Source organism: Mesocricetus auratus, unplaced genomic scaffold, assembly GCF_017639785.1.
Source record: "Mesocricetus auratus isolate SY011 unplaced genomic scaffold, BCM_Maur_2.0 Super-Scaffold_100007, whole genome shotgun sequence".
NCBI classification, from domain to species: domain Eukaryota; kingdom Metazoa; phylum Chordata; class Mammalia; order Rodentia; family Cricetidae; genus Mesocricetus; species Mesocricetus auratus.
In genome coordinates, this window is record NW_024429191.1 from 53,918,642 (window position 1) to 53,936,043 (window position 17,402).

At 49.7% G+C, this 17,402-nt stretch overlaps 1 protein-coding gene across 2 annotated transcripts; it reads right to left on the reverse strand.

The window, feature by feature from the left end:
• Window positions 1-8,338: 8,338 nt before the first annotated feature.
• On the reverse strand, window positions 8,339-17,120 carry Serpinf2 (serpin family F member 2). Of its 2 annotated transcripts, XM_040749148.1 has the most exons (9): window positions 16,131-17,120; window positions 15,021-15,087; window positions 14,662-14,871; window positions 14,231-14,432; window positions 13,610-13,753; window positions 13,252-13,455; window positions 12,596-12,738; window positions 10,013-10,217; window positions 8,339-9,391 (listed from the first exon to the last, which is right to left on the reverse strand). In XM_040749148.1, exons 2-9 carry the CDS (start codon window positions 15,081-15,083, stop codon window positions 8,982-8,984), a joined length of 1,581 nt encoding a protein of 526 aa, XP_040605082.1. In that variant the 5' UTR covers window positions 15,084-15,087; window positions 16,131-17,120; the 3' UTR covers window positions 8,339-8,981. The 2 variants fall into 2 exon arrangements, with proteins under 2 accessions (XP_040605082.1, XP_040605081.1); XM_040749147.1 differs by lacking the exon at window positions 16,131-17,120 and having other exon boundaries at window positions 15,021-16,036.
• Between the last annotated feature and the right edge of the window lie 282 nt (window positions 17,121-17,402).

Here is a 17,402-nt window from a genome sequence, read left to right on the forward strand (position 1 = left end):
ATGGGATCTGCTCCAGAGAGAGAGCTGAAGGTTGTGGAATGCTTCGTATTGCAGCTGCTCTGGTTTAAAATGTTGTTCTCTAAACCTATATAGCAAACGTTTTTAAGCTGACTAAGAGAGCCTGGTAGCCATTCAGAGAAGGAAGGAGCAAAGCTCAAAAGAGAGAAAATGTAGGGAACTCTATGGGCATTCTCGAGAAAGGCCAGAAAGCAGAGCTGGGACCAGTGAGACTTTGCAGTGGGCAAGGTTCAGCTTCATAGGAAGGAGAGCGTCAACAGTCAGAGTCCAGGTCCTTTCAGTAAAGAGAAACTGCAGAGTGACTCTAGGCAAAGTGCTGTGTTAGCAGGTAAAGGCACTTGCAGTCTAAGCCTGGTGACATGAGCTTAATCCTTGGGATCCTAGGTGGAAGGAGAGTGCCTACTCCACAAAATCGTCCTCCGACCTACACACACACACACACACACACACACACACACACACACACACACACACACACACACAAAGGGGGGGAGAGGGGAGGGAAGGAGGGAGGGAGGAAGGGAGAGAGAAAGAGTCAAGAAACAAAAGCTAGGGCTGGAGAGATGGCTCAGAGGTTAAGAGCACTGACTGCTCTTCCAGAGGTCCTGCGTTCAATTCCCGGCAACCACATGGTGGCTCACAACCATCGGTAAAGATATCTGGTGCCCTCTTCTGATGTGTAGATGTACATGGAGGCAGGATGTTGTATTCATAATAAATAAATAAAATCTTTTTTTTAAAAAGCAAAGAAACAAAAGCTATCCTGTGAAAATTTCTCAGTTAATCTCCCCCATCACCCAGGGGTGCCCCTTTGATATCTGGCTTTGATATCTTCCCTGGTTGGTTGGTTTGGGACCAGACCTCACTATGTAGCCCTAGCTGGCCTGGAACTCATAGTAATCCTCTTGCTTCTGCCTCCCCAGTGTTGTGATTTAAGGTGTGCCCCATCACTCCCAGAATATTCCTTAAGCAATACCATGCTCTAAAAAGCAAATTCAGGCAGGACAGGATGGTAAACTCCTGTAATCCTAGTTCTTGAAGAGTAGAGGAAGGGCAATCAAGACTTCAAGGCAATCCTCTATGTAAGTAAGAGTTGGAGGCTGGTGGTGGAGAGATGACTCAGTGGTTAAGAGCACTGGCTGCTTTTTCAGAGTTCTGAGTTCAATTCCCAGCACCCACATGGTGGCTAACAGCCAACTATAACAGGATCTGATGCTCTCTTCTGGCATAAAGACATACATGAAGATAGAGCCTTCATACATAAAATAAATAAATCTTTTAAAAAAAAGAGTTGGAGGTCAACCTGGCCTACATGAGACCCTGTCTCAGAAAGAAAAATATAGGGCCTGTGAGATGGCTCAGCAAATAAAAGCACTTGCCACTTAGCATCATTGACATGAGTTGGGTCCCCCAGGACCCACATGATGGGAGGAGAGAAACGACTTCCATGAGTAATTTTCTGATCTCCACATGCGTTCTCCATGGCATACACATATACACCAAGCACACAAAACAAACAACAATAAATAAATAAGTAAGTAGCTGGGTGTGGTGGCACACATGTGATTCCAGCATTCAGCAGACAGCAGGAGAAGTGCTGGAAACTTAAGGTCAATGACCTACAAGCAGAGTTCTATGCCAACCACAGTGAGACTCCATCTCTAAAAATAAAAATAAAACAAATAATACCGAAAAAAGTGCAGACTACAAGGAAAAAGGTGGATGATGAATGTGGCATTAAAGTTAGAAATTTCTCTGTTCATACAAAGATACTTTTAATGCCAGCAGAGGCAGGCAGGTCTCTGTGAGTTTGAGACCAGCATGGTCTACAAAGCTAATTCCAGGACAGCCAGAGCTGCTACACAGAGAAACCCTGTCAAAAAAAGAAAAGGAAAAATAAAAGAAAGAAAGAACAAACAAAAAAACCAAAGAGAAAACACACAAGTGTACTAAAACCTTGTAAAGTAATGAGAAAACCAAAAAAAACGAGAAGATGTTTAGAGAGGGCTCAGCAGCTAAGAGCATTTGTTACTCTTGCAGAGGATTTGGCTTAGTTCCCAGCACTCACATGGTGCTCACAACTCCATAACCCCAGTACTAGGAGATCCAACACCCTCTTCTGACCTCTGTGTGCACCAAGATTGCATGTAGTGCATAGATATATACTCAGACAAAACACTCATAAAATAAATCTATCAACAAGTTTTAAATAAGAAATGTAAAAGAAGCCGGGTGGTGGTGGCGCACGCCTTTAATCCCAGCACTCGAGAGGCAGAGGCAGGCGGATCTCCGTGAGTTCGAGGCCAGGCTAGACTGACAGCATCAAAAACAATACAGAGAAACCCTGTCTCATAAAACCAAAAAAAGAAAAAAGAAAAAAGAAAAAGAAAGAAAGAAATGTAAAAGAAAAGTAAAGCCAGGTCAGTCATAGCAGAATCCCACATAGCCAATAAATTTATACAAAGAAGTTCCATGGAAGCTGGGCGGTGGTGGCACACACCTTTAATCCCAGCAGGATCTTGGGAGGCAGAGGCAGGCAGATCTCTGTGAGTTCGAGGCCAGCCTGATCTACAGAATGAGTTCCAGGACAGCCTCCAAAGCCACAGAGAAACCCTGTCTCGAAAAACCAAAAAAAAAAAAAAAAAAAAGAAAGAAAAAACAAGTTCCATGGGGCTGAAAATGTGGCTCAGCAGTAAATCACTTCCCTAGTAAATGAAAAGACTCCCAGCCAGGCATGGCACCTTTAATCCCAGCTCTCAGGAAGCAGAGGCAGAAGGATTTTTGTGAGTTTAGCCTAGTCTGCATAGCCAATTCCAAGGAAAAATATTAGAAAGACACTGTCTAAAGCCCCACCCCCCAAAAAAGGCCTTGGTTTTATTCCCCCAAATTACCAAGAAAAAAATGTTATTATTGCTAACAATTAAAAGAATGCAAATTAAAACCGTAGGAAGTCCTGTGGCACACTCTTCAGGTTGATAAGATTTAAACATGTGACACCAGTGTCCCCATGGATATGGAAAATGAACTCTGCTCATCACAAGTGTGTGCTCAGATGGCAACTTTGAACAATGTGACAGTAAATACCAGAACTGTGTGATCAGAGTGACATCCCTGACAGCTAAAGGTGACAAGCCCAGAGCTGATGTCCAATGTTCTGCTTCTTTTTTGTTTGTTTGTTTTTTGAGACAGGGTTTCTTTATGTAACCCAGGCTGTCCTGGAACTCGCTCTGTAGACCAGGCTGGCTTTGAACAGACAGAGATCCACCTGCCTCTGCCTGTTGAGCACCGGGATTATAGGCATGTGCTATCACCACCAGGCTTCAATATCCTTTTTATTTCTTTTAATATTTATTTATTTATTATGTATTCAGTGTGTGTTTATGTGCAGGCCAGAAGCTGTCACCAGATCTCACTACAGATGATTGTGAGCCACCATGTGGGCTGTGAGCCACCACGTGGGCTCTGGGAATTTTACTCAGGACCTCTGGAAGACCAGCCAGTGCTCTTAACCTCTAAACCATCTCTCCAGCCCCCACCCCACCCCCAATATTTCAATATTCTACTTCAAAAACTCCTGCACCGAAAGCCTCCCACAGGGCTGGAGGTATAACTCTGATAGGATGCTTGCCTGGCATACATGAGATCTTAGATTCCATCCCCGACACCATCAAAGAATAAAACCGCCAGGCGGTGGTGGCGCACGCCTTTAATCCCAGCACTGGGGGGGGGGCAGAGGCAGGCAGATCTCTGTGAGTTCGAGGCCAGCCTGGTCTACAGAGTGAGTTCCAGGACAGCCTCCAAAACAATACAGAGAAACCCTGTCTCGAAAAGCCACAAAAAGAGAATAAAATGAACATGTGCAAGCAAGCAATTATTCGCAAGGAGTATAACTGCATTGTTTCCAGCGTTTTTTGTTTGTTTGTTTTTTGTTTTTTTATTTTTGTTTTTTGTTTGTTTGGTTTGGTTTGGTTTTTGGTTTTTCGAGACAGGGTTTCTCTGTATTGGTTTGGAGGCTGTCCTGGAACTCACTCTGTAGACCTCGAACTCACAGAGATCCACCTGCCTCTGCCTCCCAAGTGCTGGGATTAAAGGCACCCAGTTTCCAGTGGGTTTTTTAAATTTTTTCTTTAAAGGAAGCTTCTAGTGTGACCTCAATCCAGTTGCTGCTACTCTACACCCAGTGCCTCCCCAGACTGCACCTGAAGGAGAAGAGGATTGGTAAAGAGGGCTCTCTCTACCTCATGGCTCCCGCCAAGCCAGCCAACACAGATGCATGATGGGAAAGCATTCTGGACGCAACAGGCTGCCAAAAGCCCTGGCAAGAGTGTGGCCTCTACTGGAAGAATGGAGAACCTCATTGCTTCATTCTTGGTTCTATGGGATTCCAGGAAATTAGACAACATCCAAAGTTCACCCAACAGACTCTAGGCCTCTCCTTCCAGTGTCTGCTACAAGAAGTTACTAAAGCTTCAAAATGTCTCTGCACTCCCAGGGCACAGTTGTTAGTGCTTGCTGCCAAGCAAGAAAGAGCCTACTCCCACAAGATGTCCTCTGACCTCTACATGTGTGCTAAGGCACATATATTACTCACATGCAAATGTGCACGTATGTGCACACACAAGAAAATGCAAAAAAAAATGTAAAGACTTCTCCTAGGACTGGGGGTGTAGCCTAGTGTACAGCAATCTTCCCCCAGCACGTCTGAGCATTGAGAAAAAGAAAAAAGAAAAACTTTGATTATCTGAAAGTCTCCTACATTCCCTAAAGTCACTGCCCGTCTCCCTCACAGCCATGATGGAAAGAGCTGTTTGCTCTCGTGTCTACACAGCTTCTGTTCCCGCTTCCTCCTCCCCTCTGTGTCTCTGTGCCCATCTTCTCTGAAACTGTCAGTCACCTGGGTGACTGGTGTTGACTGCCACGTGGAAACCTCCATTCTCAGCAGCAGGCAGCAGAGCAGTGTTCCTCCTTCTTGGAACCCATTCTCTCTACAGTTTCCGTTTACTCCCGTCTCTGTCTCTGCTTGCTTTATCCTGGGACCCTTCTCCTTTCTGTTACATCGTTTCCCCTTAAGGGATTTCTTCCTGTTCAGTGTCTTCCCCACACCACTGGGAATGAAACCCAGGACCTTGAACGAGCTAAGCAGGAGCCCCACACAGCCCCTACTTCCATGACTTAAAGCATCTCTATGCTGCCAAGTATACACTCCCACCCCTTACCAAAGCATTCAGTCAGTCCCTTGACACTTAAAATGGGTACCTTCAAAACCATCATTAGCAATTCCATGCCTGCCAGATCCACATGGTAGCCCAAGAATGAACTTATAGGACACTTCCAATAGCAAGACTGAATGCTACTAATTAGTTCAAATGACAAGACTAACCCTAATTTTCTCAGGCAAAATAGGACATGTGATTGGTGTTTAAATTGCAAATCCCCCCATCCACTCCATAGTCATTCTGCTTCCCAAATCAGCCAAAGGCACCACCCCTACCCATTCCTTTATAAAGAAAACATAGGAATGGCAAGGCCAAACCCCACCCTGAGTACTTCCTTCTCCTTCCTCCCAAGAAGAATTCTATGGCTTTGATCTGCACCCTGGGTGGGCCAACCAGCTTCTTATTCCCACCTCATCCCTCTCCATTCAGAAGCCAAACTCAGATCCAGCATCTCCCAAGCCCAAGGCTTCCAGGTGAAGGGGCATTGTTGGGCACAACACAGACAAGCCTCCAACATATGAGGCTGAGTGCAAGAAACCAGACAGAGAATACAAATTTGAGGTAGAAACAGCTCAGTGGTAGGGTGTTTGCCTCATAGGCAAGACCTTGGGTTCAATCCCCAGCACTGCCAGGCCGGGCCAGGGCACAGAACAGAGAAGAAGACTTTATGATTCATTTATACAAAATTAAAAGCCAGGGAAAAGGGCCCACAAGATGGTGAAGGAGCTTGCTGCCACCCTGAGGGCCCAAGTTTGATCCCTGAGACCCATATGTGGGGGCGTGACCAGTGTTGTGGCTCACCCTACACACGGTAAAGGAAACAGCCAATGCCTGCAGGCTGTCCTCTCACCGCTGTTGTGCAGTATGGCACACGCTCATGCGCACAGTCATACGTCAATAGAGAAGGAAGTAAATTGCTAGGTGTGGTGGCTCCCGTCTTTAATCCCAGCATTGGGAAGCTGAAGCCAGCAGATCTCTGTGAGTCTGAGGACAACCTGGTCTACACAATGAGTTCCAGGCCAGCTGAGGCTACATATAGTGAGACCTAGTCTCAAAAGCAAAACAAAGCGGGGCTGGAGAGATGGCTCAGAGGTTAAGAGCACTGCTTGCTCTTCCAGAGGTCCTGAGTTCAATTCCCAGCAATCACATGGTGGCTCACAACCATCTACAATTCAATCTGGTGCCCTCTTCTGGTATGTAGGCAGAACACTGTATATATAATAAATAAATAAATCTTAAAAAAAAAAACAAAGCAAACAAAAAACACCAAAAGTGCCAGGCGTTGGTGGCGCACGTCTTTAATCCCAGCACTCGGGAGGCAGAGGCAGGCGGATCTTTTTGAGTTCGAAGCCAGACTGGTCTACAGAGCGAGTTCCAGGACAGCCTCCAAAACAATACAGAGAAACCCTGTCTCGAAAAACAAAACAAAACAAAAACACTAAAAATCAAAAAGCAAAGGAACAAAATAAATAAATAAATGTTAATATTAATTAAAACACACACAATAGGGGCCTGGAGAAATAGCTCAGTGGTTAATGTACTGCTCTTACAGTACCTGAGTTTTGTTCTCAGCACCCCATCAAGTGCTTCACAACTGCCTGCAAATCCATCTCCATGGTGTTCGACACCCTCTTCTGTTCCCTGAGGGCAACTGCACATATCCACATCTCCTACACATGATTAAAAATAAAAAATTTAAGACAGGGGGGCCAGGGCGTGGTGGTGCACACCTTTATCCCAGCTCTCGGGAGGCAGAGGCAGGAGGATCTCTTTGAGTTCGAGACCAGCCTGGTCTACAAATCGAGTTCCAGGTCAGCCAGGGCAACACAGAGAAACCCTGTGTCAAAAAACAAAAGAACAAATAACAAAAAAAAAAAAAAAAAAAAGGAAGAAGAAAAGGTCAACGGTAAGATGGCTCAGCAGTTAAGAGCACTGGATGCTCTTGCGGCAACCCAGATTGGTTCCCAGCACCTACATCGTGTCTCAGAACCCTGTAACCCCAACCCCAGCTCCAGATGTCCTCTTCTGGGCTCCATAGCCATTGATGTGACACACAAAGATACGTTCACATAAAACACTTATACACACAAAATAAAAGTATACGTAATAAATCTTTAAAAAAACAAAATAAAAGTAAATAGCAAATCTTTCCTTTAAAGTCTTGCATGGTCCTAGAGCCCTTTATGTTCTTTCCCCAACTACAGACTCGCGCTCTTGCCCAGCGCCACGCGCAGCTCATCTTGAACATCTGCGCATGCTCTCGGCACACGCCTTCTTGCTTTTCCTCTTCCCAGCAGCTCTCCAGTCGTCTTCCGAAACTTCTGAGGTGCTCTCCATTACCTCTTCAGCCCCTGCTCTGACTGATGTCACCTGCTGGACAGGCCTTCCCTCCCTGCCCTGCCCGCTCCTTGCTCCACTGTTCAAGTCTCAATTAAGGGCCCTCGTCCTCTGACATTGCCCTGTGGCTTGGCATACATTCCCCTACTGTGTTATCTGCTCCTGCCCCCGTCCCGCCCCCACACTGGCAGTTTAGCAGCATCAGGATCCCATACAAGCAATCTCTTATCCCGCCCTCATTCCGACCCCACCCAGGGGCATAAGGGCCCCAGAGGGCTACTGCCACATGGACTCCCTGCCCTCACACAGGAGACCCCAGCAGGGAGAAGTGCCTGCCCCAGAGGACAGCCCTCACCACCCACATAGACACCAGTTTGACCCCTAGCTCCTGCTCCTCCACAGGAAGTAACCAATCCGGTGCCAAGGTATCCCCAACTACATCCCCCAAATCTTCAGACACTGCCAGCCTCCAGCTGTCAGCCTGGCCCCGGCTGGCGGGCGCCAGTTCCTGGCAAAGCGGCTGGGGTGTAATTAGAGACCCGTTAGCTCCCTAATTGCCAGTTCTGAGCCGTCCTTGTTACCGGCTGCCTGAGGCACACATAGAGGGAAGGGCTAAGAGCTGAGCCAGGCTGGCGGAGGAAGACCTAGAGAAGACTGGCGTGTGGCCAGAAACCAAACGTGGCACAGAGAGGGCTCAGTGCAATCTGCCCTCTGGCCGCCTCCCAGCCACATCCACTTGCCCAGAACCGTGACGTCAAACCAGCCCGGCCCATTCATTTCTTTATTCAGGTGGCGTAAAAGTCACTACAAAAACCTTACAAAAGTGTCTTGGGAGCTAGAGGGGCCCTTCCCTGCCTCAGCCCCTGAGCTTCCCGGCAGAAGAGGACAAGTGTAGAGAGGAAGGAAGGGGGCTCCTGGCAGTGCTGGCATCTCCAAAGACCAGAGGGGTGACTTGGGTGGTAGGACATGGGTGGGGACCTGTCTGTCTTCAGCAAGGCACATCAGAGTCAGGGTAGGTCCACCTCTACCCATGGAGTACAACAAGCAAGGCCAAGGTCTGAGCTCAGGGTGTTTGGGGACACATCTAAAGGTGGCCTCTCCAGCTTCTGCTTACAAATATGAAGGTACCCCAACTAAGCTAGGGACCGGCCTAACCCGCCTCTAGCCAAAACTGTATCCATGAGTGCCCAGCCCACAAAAGGTCACCCCCTGAGCTCGTTAAGAAATGAAGAGTCCTTTTGCCTGCCTTCCTCCAGACCCCACCGCACCTCCTGCAAGAGAATGGCTCCTTTCCCTGTAGACTGCCTCCCCAGGTCCCACCCTATCCCACAAAGCTGCTTGGAAAGAGTCACAGCAGTTGAGAAGCTGACCCAGGTGGGGACATGGGATGCTGATGCCCAGGGTCCCTCCTCACTTGGGGGTGCTAAACTGGGGGTAATCCTCCTCCAAGGGGGGTGCAAGTTTCAAATCAGGACCAAAGGTCTTGTCTCCGTGGAAGTCAGCCTTTTCATTCGGGAAGACCCTGTTGTCAGGGGAATCTTGCTGCTCCTGGAGCTGGGGCTGTGCACCGGGATTGGGGTTCCTCACGCTGCCCACAAAGAGGGGCATGCCTAAGGTGTCTTCCATGATGAAGAAGATGAAGGGTCGGTTCACCGCAAAGGAGGAGATGGACATTCGATTCATGGCTGTGCTGGTGGCTGCGGCTGCCTCCACGCCAGCCTCGCTGAGTTCCATAGTAGACTGATGCTGCACGCTAGACACCACCAGACTCTGGTCAGAGATCCCACGCAGGTCTGGGCCCTGGAACAATTCCTGCAGGCCTGCCCAGAGCAACAGATGACCGGTCAGTGCTGCCCCGGGCTACCTGGACCTGTCTGACATCCTGGCTAAAGGGAACACTTGAACCCACAGATTGATTGGCATGTTAAATCTTTAAGTCTCAGCCTAGACACCACTTCTGGAACTCCCACCACCCCCCTTTGTTTTTAATCAGAGTGTGCAGTGGTACCCGTTTGAATTTCCTAGGGTGAGCTGGAGAGACACACTCACCACTCATACTAGACTGAAAGGACATGAATCTTCGTGTGCCCACTCCATTAAACTGAGCACTTTATACACAGCGAGTTCACAGGGCCCTAAGGCAGAGCAGCTACAGCTCTTTCACATGGTGACCCCAGCTTCTCCTCTTCCCCTTTCCAAGATAGACAGTAAGATTCACATATCACCCTGAACTCTTTACCCAGGATTCTCTGTAGTGCTCAGGTAGCAGAGTAGTTCATCCCAATCCATCCTAGGACGGAAGGTCTAGGGGAGGGTATCAATTGCTCCCATCCAGGATGCAGGGCTACCTCTGACTCAGACACACTGCCATCTGGAGGACTCTCCTCACATGCCCTGCCAGATCACCTGAGCCCCCCAATCCCAATCCCCAGCCCCCTTACCCAGCTGGCTGAGGGTGGCCACCAGGTCCAGCTGCTGTTTCAAATGGAGTTTAGGCAGCCACACATTGGTAGGCTTCTCCCGTAGCGAGGGATGGTACAGAGTGTCCAAGCTCAGGTTGACTAGTACCTGAGACACATTCCAATCAAAATGAGTGGGCATCATGACCACAAAGCTCATGTTGTTCTTAAAGGGGAAGTGAGCCACCTACAGATAAGAAAAGAGAGAACATGAGGACCAGGCAACACCTGAACCTATTGGGGTCTGGGCCAAAATTGCTTCTGTACTTCTGAGACAGGAGCCAGAGGTTCAAGTTCAATGTGCCTTCACTTCATCTGTGAAATGGAGCACTATCACTTGCCCCTTTGCAAGGTGACATGTGACCAAATGAGATAATGCTTTTAAATCTCTGTGTGTGCATACATATGCACACATGTTTGCATGGTTGTGTGCTTGCACATGTGTGTGTGAAGGCCAGAAGTAGGCTGATACCGATTGCCTTCTCTACTTTTTTTGTTTTTAATCATATTTCTGTTGTTGTTGTTGTTGCTGCTGCTGCTAGGCAAGGTTTCTCTGTGTAGCCTTGACTATCCTAGAATTCACTATATAGACCAGGCTGGCCTCAAATTTATAGAGATTTCTTCTGCATCTGCCTCCAGTGCTGGGATTAAAGATGTGTGCCACCACACCCTTCCCCCATTTTTTGAACACAGGATCTTGGGGATCAAAAGCTGGCTTTGAAATTTAGCTAAGAATGACTGTGAACTTCTGACCCTCTTGCCTGGACTGCCTCCTAAGTACTGAGATTACAAAGCTATGCATACCATCAAACCCAATTTTCATTATGGTTTGTTTTTTAGACAGGATTTAGGTATCTCAGGCTGTCCTCAAACTCACTATGTAACTCAAGGGGACCTTGAATTTCTTTTTAAGATTTCTTTTTATTTTATGTGTATAGGTATTTTGTTTGAATGTCTATGCATCATGTACTTGCAGAGCCCTCAGAGTCCAAAAGAGGGCACATGTCCCTTGGAACTGGAGCTGCAGATGTTTGTGAGCTGCCTCGTGGGAGCTGGGAATCAAACCCTGGTCCTCTGCAAGAGCAGCAAGTGCTCTTAACTGCTGAGCCAACTCTCCACCTTGACCTTTTGGTCCTCCTGCCTCCTTCTCGAACGTGCTAAGGATGACAGATGTGCATCACTGTGCCTGGTTTATGTGGTGCTAGAGGTTGAACAAAGAGTTTTGTGCATGCCAGGCAAGTACTCAACTAAGCGACATGTCCAGCGACATTTTTGAATCTTCTACAAGTGTCTTCACTACAGACTGAGCTCTCCATCTGCTCTCTGCTAGCTGTACAAACAAGCTGTGAACCTTCCTGTCTTTGTCTCTCGGTTCTCCCTGTATATGATAGGTGGGGCGTCTGGCTTTCAAAATGACCCGGAGAGGAGCCACTAGAAAGGGTAGGAACCCTGCCTCTCCAACTTCCCCTTCACCCAGTGAGTTTGCTGTATATGCCAAGATTTGGAATGCAATTACTTTTCTCCTTAGACAGTGTTTGGTTATGTAGCCCTGACTCTCAATCATTTGAGTGCTGGGATTATGGTGTAAGCCACTGCACTCAGGTCACAAGACACTTTTTGAAGAATTACTGCAGTTCCAGCAGCCTGGAAACCACCAGGCTTAAGGCTCCTGAAGCCCTGCCTCCCTGAGTTCCAGCACAGGCCTGCAGGCAGATCCTCTGCCAGTGGGAGAGCAGTGCCAGGGCTGGCTGCTGACAAAAGGCTGGAGGATGGGAGCCTGAGCCAGAGGATGAAGGAACAATGTGTAGTACAGGGAGAGAGTACAGGAAGATGAGAAGCTAAGGGGAGCTGACCGGGTCATTGCTTTCTCAACACTAGCTAGAGAGAAGCCACACTACCCATGTGGCTCCTTCCTGAGGACTGACTATGCTGTGCCCTGCTTGCCTAGTAAAACCAACCAACAGAGTGGGTGAATAGGTGTGGTGGCACACACCTGGGATCCCAGCACTCAGACAGCTGGGACAGGAGGATCACGAGTTCAAAACCAGCCTGTGTAACACTGCCAGACCCTAAAACAGACAAAACTAGCCAATAGTGTTATCTCAGCCACAGGTGATGGCCCCAAGGGTCAATATCCCGGCCGAGGAGTTGCAGTTAGGCTAGAAGCCAAGGGGAGCCTCAGCTGAGACCACTTGGCACAGAACTCCATCCAATCAGAGTATTTGGAGCAGTAAACCCGACCTGGCAGACTCCTCCCTTCTGAGCCGCACTGGTGGGAACTCTTATATTCCCTTAGGAACTGGCCCTGGTCTTCCTGAGCTCCACTAAATCCCCAGTGCAGAGAACATATCTGGAATATGACAAAAGCTCAGGATATTTTCTGTAAGCAAATGAACCTCAAAGAGGCCATGTCCTAGATGGAGGCATAATAGACCCTCCCAGAGCTACATCCCCAGGGACCAGACTTCAAGGAAAATGGGGTACCCCCTTCACCCTTGAGGTCCCTGCATAGCCTTCCGTCCCCTCCCAGCACCAGGCCTAGTTTGGTGGGAAACCCCGGGGGACCTGTGTCTCAGGTTGCTCCAGCAGGAACCAGCGCAGAGGGTACGACTGTGCTTGCATCATGTCCACTGGCACGGTGAAGCGCTCGTTCAGGTGGAAGGAGTCCTTCTGGGTGAGACTTGGGTCAAACTTGGTCCTCCAGAAACCTGCAGCCAGGCAGAGGGCAGGAGCCATGTAACATAAGACCAGCCTCCTGCCTATCCCACCTAGAACCCATGCAAGGAACAAGTGGAAGCCAAAGCTGATGGGGGCGGCAGTGGTGGCGCACGCCTTTAATCCCAGCACTCGGGAGGCAGAGGCAGGCGGATCTCTGTGAGTTCGAGGCCAGCCTGGTCTACAAAGCGAGTTCCAGGACAGCAAGGACTGTTACACAGAGAAAGCCTGTCTCAAAAAAAAAATGGAAGCCAAGCCCCCAGCACTAACACCCTATTGAACGTAGGCGTCTTTCCTACACCTGGGCTTGTATTTCTCCATCCCTCTGCGGCCCCCATTTTCTCAGGGCAGTCTGCCCTCCACAGCTTCTGAGCTTCCTCCTGGCACACCCAGACAAACCCCCTGCTTCATGGCCTAGCAACCTCACAGCAAAGTTTGCACAGCCCTGCTCAGCCTACAGGGCAGGTGGGGCTGTCAGGGTGAGGGGCTCAAGAAGAACAGTGCACCATGAAAGTGGATGGCATTGAGGAGAAGCAACACGGTGTTATCTGGCAGCTCAGAGAGGAAATCCTCAATCTTCCCCTCCGTGGCCTCCTTCACCCATTGGTTGATGTTCGTCAGGTCTTCCTCCTGCTTTCCAGTCAGTTTCACAGGCTTTGCACCAAAGAGCCGTTCCGATTGCTCCAGGAAATCCTCTTTGATGGGAAATTCTGCACACAATGAAACCACAAGCTCATCCCAGGGCTGGGGCCTCTGACGGCCACCTGTGTTCTACCTGGCTACCTGAGCCTAAGCCCCTCCCACTCCCCATTGCTCATTGGTGGCAGAGTAGTTCCTGGGCGACTGACTGCCATCATCACCTACCCTTTTGCAGGTATATTCTGGCAGCTAGTCGGATTGTCTCAGGGCCTAGGTTCTGGCAGAGATGGCTCAGTAGGTGGGGAAGGCAAGGTCCCGTGTTCACGTGTAACGCTTGTTGCAAGCTCTGTAGCGTCTGGTTCCGAGCACCTGAAGGGGATAGGGCCGAGGCCCAGGCTACTGGTTCTTTGCTGTCCCATTCCCCACTCCCACCCTCTCATCCCCAGGATGAACACAGCTACAGACCACTGCTCTCCCCCCCCTACATTCACTGAGCTATCGGACTCCCAAATTCCACTTTCATTTCTGCTGCTAACAAGCTGCCAATGTCACCTCACTCAAGACACCTTCTCTCACTGAATCGCAGTCCCACAGTGAAACACTCATGTCCAGGGGAAGACAGTGTAGCTGTCAAAGTCTTGTGCTAAAATAACTAAGGGGATTTGTCAATCACCACATTCCTAGGCCATCCCTGGATTTCTGACTCACAGAGGGTGGTGACAGCTCAAGCACCCTCATGCTACCAAATATCCATGTGTGCCTTGATGGAGGGACCGCCCCTGGATAACATCTGCAGCACTGAACTTCTTGTAGCTTTCTAGTTCTGGGCAGGTGCTGCTCCAGTACCTAGTGCCAGGTGAGAGAGAGCCAGGGCCACACTCAGGGGTGACAGGACAAGGTTGGAGCTGGTGGATGTCTGGGCCACCAAGGAGAACAGGTCAGCAGTAAAAGCCATCATGGCCCGAGCCAGCCTGCGAGTCTCCTCTGCAGTTGGGGTACTCTTGCAGTCTCCTGGGGACCTCTCCTGGATATCGTGACCACTGAGATCCTACAGGAAAAGATCAGAGGTCAGTAAGGTTAAGGGGCAGCCTCGGATTCTGTGTCTCCCTCACAGTCCTGGGACTAGAGGACAGCAAGGCCTTGTCCCAGATCTTGGGGGAGAGGAGGAGTCATTCTGGGGTCATTCCTACCCCATCCCTTCTGCACCCCTGAATACCGGTCCCATGACCACGTCACCCCCCTCCCACTTGCTCTTCCCCAGCCCCACCTCATTGTACCTGGTTGCCCAACTTGAGGAGGGCGAGTGGAGGCAGCTTCTGCTGGGCCTGCTCACTCGTTGGCTTTGGAAAGGAGGAAGTGGGTGGAGAAATGGCCCTCTCCATAGGTCCCTGCTTTGCCCGAGACATAGGTGAGACCTTTGGGCTCTTCTGCTCAAGCCCCCCTAGTACCTGCTGGCTCGGGAGATCCATGGCGCTCACAGGGGAGAACTGTTGAGAAAAGGTGAGTGGAGGCAGGAAGGTCCCTCAGAGACAACCCCTCCCTGGACGCAGCATTCCGCCCTCTCTACCCGCTGACCTCTCCCAAACTCGCCCTCCCTGCAGCATCTTCTTCAACCCAGACTTCAGCCCGGCCTCACCATGGAGCAGGGGCTTTGCAGACAGGACAAGCAGAGTACCAGGAGCCCCCAGAGCAGTGCCATGTTCCTGTATCCGGAACAGGGAAGGTTAGTTTCCACTTCCCACTCAAACACCAGGCAGCGGACTGCTACCCGTGGGCTCCCTGACCCCATCAAGACATAGAACTTCGACCCACACCCAAGTGTGTTAGCTGTGGTCCTCATCCTGAGAGGTGGGATTCCCATGATTTCTTTTTCCACTCTTGTAGTTTCTCATTTAGTCTTCACTCTCTAGGCCTCACATTGTGGACCAGACCTGGGTTCAAATCTGACCTCTGCTTCTTCCCACAGGACCTTTAGTACTTCTCTTAATGCTCTTGGGCTTTAGCTTGTCTTGTAAAATCATGGCAGTCCTTCTTCCTCCCATGTAGAGATTGAGGGCCAAAATAAGAGTCTCTGTAAGCCCTGCGTATGACGGCTGACCCTCAGCCATCTGTGTCTGAGAAGGCTTCCCACCCCAGAGAATCCACCTAACCTGTTGCTCACTTCATCCAGCCTTTCTCAGGCTGCCTGGTCCTACCCAAAGGTCCTGAGGGCTCAGCTGGGGAGGCAGGGCAGCCAGAAAGCTGCTTTGTTGACCTAGTAGCAGAGCCCAATGAATGACTGGCCCAAATACCTTTGGACTTACGGGAACCACAAGCCTTATCCCAAACTCTGCCCCCCAGTTCTGCTTCAGGGAAGCAAGGCTGGTGGAGGGGGGCTGTGTAAGTCTTAGTCTAAGACCTCCAATACAGATTTTCCTGTCCTCAACCCCTACCCGGGCCTTATCTCCTGCTAGCTCTTCTGGAGGGTTCCTTTGTTACTCCCCAGCCCCCACCATTACGTCCAAGAGCCGTCAGCCAGGCCCTCATCTCCAACCTGGATACACGATTCTTCCTGAAAAGAACAGGCCTCCAGGTTTTGAAGTTCTAAAGGAACTTCTGGAACTGCCTGCACTTCTGCTCCTCGACACCCCCAAAGCACTGTGAAGCTGCAGGTTCCCTGAATCAATTCAGCCAGACCCCTTGCCCAGGCCCCCCCCCCCCAGCCTCCTCTGCTGCCCGAGCAGGCTGCACCACCCCTCCATCCTACCTCTTCAGGAGTCTTGCTCCAGCACACGATGTTCTCCTGGACCCACTTGCTCCCCACGCTCTGCCTGGTGCAGCCAGCCTGGCCTAGCTCTCCCCTCCCACAGGACCTTTGCTCTTAGCCAACCCCCGTTCAGCTTGCCTTCTCTGCTGGTAAATATTGACCTGCACATCCGGTTAAACATTGATTCGGGGGCCAGAAGCCCCTTTCCCATCAGGGCTGCTAATCCTAAGACAGCTACCCAGAACCCTGCCTGAGCCTGGTTACAGGAACAGACAGTTGAGGAGGCTGGGCCTGGCCAGACAAGTGGGTAGATCAAGGATGCTCAGAGGCCTGGCAAGCCTTCTAATGACCCCTCAGCATGGGGATTATCCATGGTCAGTTAGGCTCAGAGAGACTGAATCACAATCAGATTCCCATTTCCAAATTCCTGTGTTCCCATCACCTTCACAACTGTCCCAGGCAAGGGGAGGCTGTAGGAACATGCAGCAAGCCTAGGATTCTGGCTGGCTACCTTTAGCATGGGCCAAGGTAAGGGGTGGAGAGATGAGACTCAGCTGGAGGCAGGCCATCCCAGGGTACCACCTCTTCACTTTCCCCAAGCAACAACATTCACTTTCCCCAAGGATAAGCCATCTGAAAACTTGCCTGAGGCCACCAGACCGGAGGCCCTGTATCCAAGGCAACCAGAAGACAATGGCACCCTCTCTACCCTCTGGCTCTGCTCTTCACAGCCCTGGAAACTACCAGGTCTTGGCTTTCCTAACCTTACTGCCATCAAGATAAAGCGGTGGGCATGATGATACAAGCCTATGCATAATATCAGCATTTGGAGGAGAGAGTTAAGATGATTGTCAACTTCAGCTACATATCAAGTTCAAGGCCAATAGTTTGAGCTACAAAGATCTTGTATCAAAAAATAAAAAGCAATACGCTGGACATAGGGACTGGAGAGATGGCTCAAGGGTTAAGAGCACTAGCTGCTCCTGCAGAGTCCAGGTTTAATTCTCAGCACCCACATGGTGGTTCACAACTGTCTGTAACTCCAATTCCAGGGAATCTGATGCCCTCTTCTAACCTCTGCAGGGTCTAAACACACAAATGATGCACATGCATACATGTGGGCAAAACACTCATACACATAAAAATATGTCTTTAAAAATTAAAAGCTGGGCCTGGTGTTATGCCTATAATCCCAGGACTTTGCTTCAGGCAGGAGAGTCATCCCAAGATCAAGACCAGTCTGAGCTACATGAGACCATCTCAAAAAGATCA